Below are 8,202 nucleotides of genomic sequence, written 5' to 3' on the forward strand. Positions count from 1 at the left end.
TTGTGTTATGAGCTACATTAATATTAATTATTATTTATTAATGTATAAATATTGATAATTATTCAAACTTATTTTGTGGTATTAGTTAAAATATTATTTCTATAGCAGTTTAATATTCATATCAATTATAAGGTAGGTATATGATAATATATAGGTAATTAAATTACGTCTATGTAAATATATTTAGTAAGAAATCAAAAGTAATAATACAAAACCATATTTATAAAAATGATTATTTGATGAATTCTACTGGTTTATTCATTATTCATTATTAATATTCTCATACGTATTTTACAATTTTTAAAAACTATTAGGCTTGTATGAATAGAAAACCATGTCAAATTCATAAACGTTATTATTTTTCGTTGAGTGGTTGTTTACTGGGAAATAGGTCACATAGATATTCAAGTAACCTACATTCGTCCTTGTTTAGGCCGAGGGTGGTTTTGGTTAGTTTTATTTTGATAAATATGTACCTATTGATTAATAACCAAATTATATATTTTAACTTGTTCAAGCTAAGTAATAACGTACATAATATTATATAAGAAATGTGATCTAGCAGTTATTATGTTGTTACAAAAACACAAAGCCAAGTGTTGGATTATAAATTATATTAATTGTATTCATGACTATAAAGATATTTATTATTTTGTATTTATAATTATTATGAAGGTGGAACCTTGAAGTTTTTGTAGATTTATTTTTAAATTTACATAAATTAAGAACTGACCTATCAGGTAATTGTATACAATAATTATCATGGGGTTATTGACTAACATAAATATTTAAAAAAATTGAGCTTACATGGAAATACAAATCTTGTCCGTTTAACAGTTGAAATTGTATTTGTTCAACTAAATGCTGCCTAGATCAATAGTATTGTGTAGCTTATATAGTTTATATAAATTCAATAAAATGTCTAAAGATATGGGCCGAGAACATTTTGTGAAGATCATAGTGTGCTGTGTTAAAAACCACTGTACTAATAAGCAGTAGGTAAACCATTTTATATAATACAGGTACACTATTAGAAATATTTGAATAAACTTTATAAAGGATAAATATATATTCTGGAAAAATTAAAAATCAAATATGAGGTACCTAATCGATATTCCAAGTAGATATTGTTGATGATAAAATCATTGTTCTAAATCTAGGTTTTTAGTTGATAAATATTTGTTTACGTAATAAAAATATTTTTATAGTTTTACTATGTAAAATTAATTACTAAATAGGTATATTTTGACGTAAATGTATAGTTGGAAGCTTTGCGTTTACTGATACACATTATACTTTAATATTCATATCAGTAAAATATTTAAGTTAATAGACAAAAAAAAGAACAGTAAGTAGGTAATAAAAAGAAGAAAAAAACTAAAATGCCTTTCATTGAATATAGTGAAATATTCGAAATTTAAATTTAATCTGACAAATAAGTGTTTTCTTAACTTAATTCGTTGGTCGTGAAATTATTTTTAATTATACATGTCTATAATAAAGTGAACATATATATACACATATATATATATATAATATATATATTAATAAATTATACAGCCAATTAATTATAATTATTTGTAATTTACTATAACCTACATTATAGACTATAGTGCATTTACTACGTCGTTCTGTCATTTATGCATTTCAAAAACGTGGTATTCGAATTGTACTTTATTCTCTAATCCCTGGTTTGTATAATAATATCCTTATTTGTAATGTAATATAATATTATTATGTACCTACTAGAACACGTTTTTTAAAAACTTTTTTCATTGTACTCTGTTAGTCTGATATTCTGTTTGTCGTTCTTTTTTCCAAGTATATTTTCTATAAATATTTTTCCATTGTAAAATTGTATCGTAAGACGCAATTATAAGACAGTGTTTTTTTATAAAGAAAGTGCATATTTTCATTGTTTACGTAATTTAATTGGAATTAGTTACTGTAAATTGTTACTCATCAATACGTGCCCAGAAGTTAACAATTTCTTCTATACTTATCGATTGTTTTTTTTCTGTAAATAGTATTTTAGATTAGTTTTATATTTGTCGAACATATTGTTTTGTTTCGTTCATTGCCAGTGTTACCTATATAATATTATTATCAGTGGAATTCTCAAAGTAATGTTTTCTGTAGACAAATTGATTACAAAGTTAACCACAAGGATGGGACTGTCCCCACAGACTATATAGTAACAGTATAATTATTATTAGGGCTCGGATTTATATGTATTTATATAATCAAAGTATGTATTTATACAATAAAAATATGTACATAAATATGTATTATCAAAAAAAAAAAAAATAATAATAATAATAATAATAATAATTAATAATATAACAAAATGTAATAAAAAATGTATATTTATCTAATATTATATTGATTACAAACAATTATTAACATTCATTTTTAAATTTCTGAATCCAAAAGATCGCCGATATTGTCGTAAAATCTTAATAATAATTATCAATAAAATAAAATGTGATAAAAAAATGCATATTTATCTATAGTTTTCTAATTATCTTGATAATTAACGACTAACGTGCACTTTTAAATTTTCGAATCCGAAAAATCGTCGATATAATATATAACCTTTCAATTATTCTAACTCTGAAGAAAAGACATTAAAACAGTATAATTGTCTAAATATGTGAGAAAAAATTGAATAATTGTGAAATATGTAAAAACATGTATTTATGACAAAATATGTAAAAATATGTAAAATCAAATATAGCTCGTTTTATCAAAAATATTGTGAAACAAATTTATCACTTGTCGAAATTAGTTTATCATTTCGCAGAGAAAATATGTATTTACATATAAATCCGAGTCCTACTAATAAGAATATTTGGTAAAAATGTCAAGTCCCTAATTTCCAACTGAGTTACAACAAAAAAATAAATTTTTTCGTTTTTCCTGATTATTATTGACTTTCTAAAAGTACCAACTAGATCTAATTTTCTACTAGTAACCATCCCTGAAGTTAAAAATGAACAAAATTAATAAATAATTTGAATAAATAAAAAAACACACATTATTGTAAAAATAATACATTCATCGCTCCCCTAAAAATCTAAAAACTATACTTGAATCATCACGAGTGTAATAATATATGTTAGGTATATGCAAAGTCTAGCGAATTTCGAATTTATTGATTGCTGCGCAGGGTAAAACCGTACGCACCACACCTCATGGTGCCTACATGCTATTATACATAAAAGGATATTATAATATATATACATATAGGGGCACAAAGGTAGTACCTATATACACATATTATACGTTTAATACATTCGGAATTTAAAATATTCTTTTGAGCTCTACAGAACAATATAATTTATTAGTACTTTTTGTTGTAGTTATTGTTCGACGCAATGGTCGTACATGTTACATCGTCGAATACATTGTAGGTATACATATTACATATAAAGACATATTAATTAATGTTGCGTACATTATATTTTGAATGTTTATTATTTATATTTTATATTTGAAATATAACACTTTGGTAGCCAACACTGAACCGCCCATATGGTGTTTACATTAATATAATAAATATATTTGCTAACATTTTAATTTTTCACACGGGTAAACAGCGTTTATTAGTAATATTCATGTTAAGTACATGATACATATTTTGCTATTATAATTTGATTCGAAATCAACACTTTCGAGTTTCGATTAACAACATAAGTACCTAGTTTTACGGTAATGTTTACATCGAATTTTTTGGAATTACGTTTAGACCCTTTATTTTAAGCCTTGTACAATACAGGTTTTTTATTTTGTCATTATTCATTAATAGTGTGTTGTAACCTCGTTTGACATTCACACATTTAACCTCTAATAATACTTATAGGTGAACAAACCACGACTGTATAACCGTGAACACTTTAAATATATTTGAAAATGTAGAAAATGTTGAATTTTGAATATTTAGTTATTGATTATAAATTATAATTTCCATTAGGTACCATTAACGTGTTATTACATATTTTTTATGAGATCGGATTAATTAGCTACATTTCTTATTGGCATATTTGGAAAAAAACCACAGGAAATATTCGATTTTAATTTTTAAGTTTATGATTTTTATCTTATTTGAAAACAATATTCAATCTCTGTGCTGTAGAATCACGTTTTAAAATATTGTTCTCCTGCAGTCATCTTTCTCTTGGGAGTGGAGTAACTTTTATAGTTTTATTGATGAAAAAGTTTTTAACTCTATATACGTTGTACAAGTGGTACTGTGGTAGTAAGAAGGACGTCTTAAACAATTTTCATTAACAACGTAGTCTTATTTTTATTATGTTATACGTGATTCGCCTTTTAATTAGATTATGTACCTACACGAAATAGTTAGGTAGTTAAAATGTAGATCATCATTTTAATTTTATCGTATTTTATTTATTCTAAGCAGTGATGGGTAAAGTGATTTGGTAAATTAAATTTTAGGTATATATCTACCTAATATTTAGCTGGTATATTGTAATTTGTAAACGTTGTATTTTTAATCATAAGGATTTATAAATAACATTTATACTATGCAATTATGGTTAGTAAAAAAATGTATCTTATATTTATATTATTTAATATACCTAAGGTCTAAACATTTTACTTTGGTGGAAGTAATTAAAAGTGACTAAAATCTAAACATTTTATTGACAGCAAAACTTTGTTACTTATACAAACAAGGTATTTTAATTATTTTTTGATAATGTAATGTATATAGCATATCATATATTATATAATATTACAAATATTAAAATTAGTTCAGTTAGTAATGGCCATTATACGTGTACTGTATACCATAGTCTATTATTATAATAGGTAGGTACACATATAAATGATATAATGAGTAATGACCTAACATAATATATAAGTATATAACTGTATAAGTAATATTCTATATACAGGTATATAGTTGCATTTCATCGAAAAAATAACACATAGAGATACGGGTTATATTTTTACTAAAAATATTATTATACAATAAAATAAACAATTTATTTATGAAAATGTTCTTGTTTTTGTACAATTTAATCAACCTTATATTATTATTTTGATTTTAAGAGTTGTCTATATCTAATGTGTATGCATAATTATTGAAATTGTATAATATACCCATTTAACTATAAACTAAAAGACAATATAGAACATATATATAATAATATTATTGTTATTAAATTACCAATTTTTAGTACAAAATGTCTTGGCAACACTTCGTACAATCAAGAAGTTGCGAAAGTCGATAAAGATTTATTGTGTGCGTGTGAAAATGACAAATTGGTAACTTTAGACGGAGTAGTGGCCATGCGAGATACGATGAAACCCCACGCATTTAAAAGGGTTGTCTGTTCACAGCCAACCATAAAGAAATGTTGATTAAAACAGGCAACAATCATTTCGCCGATTCGACTATGGAACTATAATAATATGTCATTGGCGAACAAAATGAAGTTGTATTGTACTTTTTTCATATTTTATTTACACACGATGTATACAATTTTAAATTACACAAAATAAAATTAATAATAGTAAAAATTATTAAATTATGATCACATATTTCTGCGCATTTTTGTTCATTTTAAAATCTTATAGGTATAAGTATTAAGAAAATGTAGGTAATAATCATAACATACAATAAATAATTGTTTATACATTTTTTATAAATATTTCGTACTTAAAATATACGATTTTACAATAGTTTATACGGTAATACTCGTCTTGTAAAAATGAATGCACTAATATGTTTTGATTTAATTGTGTGTGTTATAGCAGCGATTTGTTTTTAGACTTGCAGTGCATTCGAGTTTTATTTTATTTATTGTAGACCTAAAAGAGCGTTAATAGGTACAAATTCGTAGGTACAATAATCTTATATTTGTTGAATAATGATTAATTAATTTACACACACAATGTCATAATTCATGATAAATAATATACAAGGTATAAAATATGTATTATAATAACTGTAAAATACTTTTTATGAATTGAGTTGAAATTAAGCAAACCTCGAGTGATAGATAATTTTGTTTTGGGACTTATGGAGATTTGTGAGTCTGAATATCGGTTGAATAAGTGAGGTGAATAATCGGGAATGATTCAAGTTTTGTTTACATGTATATTTTGGAGGATCGTAGTTGTTGACTCTGATGTGTGGTCATTTATATATAAAGCCACGACTTAGTTATGATTTTCACCTGTGGCTATATGTATAGAGTTTATTGGTATTATTTCAAGATTGAGGATGTAATAACAGGCCACTGCGATTATTTTTTGTCAAGCAAATGATAGTTGAGCCACCGTGATACGGAATAACAGATTTTAGAATTTTGATAATATGCAATGTACCTACTATTTATTATTAGTATTATTTATAAAACAATATTTTTTTGAATATACAATCCTTATTCGTATACTCATGGAGATGAAATCGTGTAAATTATTAAAATAGTAATAATAAGTTTAACTCTAACTTGACATGAAGAATTACATAAGAGATCTTTTTTTCTCATCTGTATGTTATAATCAAATAATATCACTGTAAAACATTACGTTTATTTGCGTTTAACAGTTGCGTGCGACAGTGCGGAATCTGACGAATTTTCATGTATACGTTTATGAACCAAGTCTAATAAATTGTTTTTTATACTACCCAAATATGATAGATTTAATTGATATTAACAAAATCTCAATTTTTGAAAATTACATTATTAATGCATCATATTTTTCTATGCAGTCAGCTATCCGTGTATGCATACTGTTAATGAAGAAACAAGTTGATTCATAGGCCATGTGTCCATGATTATTGATAATGCTAAACTTTATATCATAAACTTTAATTTAGCAATAAATCGGTTTACCTTAAAATATTTACTTTAGTGCATGAAAACATTACAGCACTTTTTAATTCGTCGGTGCAGAACCCACTGCCACGCGATGTACTTGTAAATGCAAATATAGGTATGTAATGTTATGTTATTTGCTTTCTTTACGAAACAATATATTTTACAATTAGTTCGTTATAAATATTACATAAATATTTAGTTACATAAAAAAACAGTAGGACTTGCAGCCACAGCCGATCATAAGAATTAGAAAATTTATTATGACGTACTGACACAAACGCACATTATTCATTACCTCTTTCAGATAATTATTAATTTTATTTCCATTATTATTTAATATTTATTATTAATAGTTTAAGAAGATTATGTTCTATATTTTCAAATTGATTTAAAAATACTTGTTGAAATACAAAAAAAATTAAAGTTTATAATGTTTATATTGAACATTTATTATCAATGTTAAAACTGGTTCAAATTTGAACACATCTAGGATGAACATAATATTTTTTGCGAAAGCTTAATACTAGTTTTTTTTATTTTTATGAATATTTAAAAGTAAAAAAAAATGTTATACGATGTTTATGCTTAAGAAATTATGATTTGTGTTATGAGCTACAATAATATTAATTATTATTTATTAATGTATAAATATTGATAATTATTCAAACTTATTTTGTGGTATTAGTTAAAATATTATTTCTATAGCAGTTTAATATTCATATCAATTTTAAGGTAGGTATATGATAATATATAGGTAATTAAATTACGTCTATGTAAATATATTTAGTAAGAAATCAAAAGTAATAATACAAAACCATATTTATAAAAATGATTATTTGATGAATTCTACTGGTTTATTCATTATTCATTATTAATATACTCATACATATTTTACAATTTTTAAAAACTATTAGGCTTGTATGAATAGAAAACCATGTCAAATTCATAAACGTTATTATTTTTCGTTGAGTGGTTGTTTACTGGGAAATAGGTCACATAGATATTCAAGTAACCTACATTCGTCCTTGTTTAGGCCGAGGGTGGTTTTGATTAGTTTTATTTTGATAAATATGTACCTATTGATTAATAACCAAATTATATATTTTAACTTGTTCAAGCTAAGTAATAACGTACATAATATTATATGAGAAATGTGATCTAGCAGTTATTATGTTGTTACAAAAACACAAAGCCAAGTGTTGGATTATAAATTATATTAATTGTATTCGTGACTATAAAGATATTTATTATTTTGTATTTATAATTATTATGAAGGTGGAACCTTGAAGTTTTTGTAGATTTGTTTTTAAATTTACATAAATTAAGAACTGACCTATCAGGTAATTGT

The 8,202-nt window shown here is 24.4% G+C and overlaps 1 protein-coding gene across 1 annotated transcript in view; it reads left to right on the top strand.

The window, feature by feature from the left end:
* LOC115033573 overlaps positions 1 to 5,388 on the top strand; it is a 6,493-nt gene extending 1,105 nt beyond the window's left edge. The window contains exon 3 of the mRNA XM_029486375.1: positions 5,205 to 5,388. Coding sequence (XP_029342235.1) covers positions 5,205 to 5,388 — 184 coding nt within the window. The remainder of the gene's footprint in view (positions 1 to 5,204) is intronic.
* Positions 5,389 to 8,202: the final 2,814 nt, after the last annotated feature.

The sequence above is a fragment of the Acyrthosiphon pisum genome, chromosome A1 (genome assembly GCF_005508785.2).
Source record: "Acyrthosiphon pisum isolate AL4f chromosome A1, pea_aphid_22Mar2018_4r6ur, whole genome shotgun sequence".
NCBI lineage: Eukaryota > Metazoa > Arthropoda > Insecta > Hemiptera > Aphididae > Acyrthosiphon > Acyrthosiphon pisum.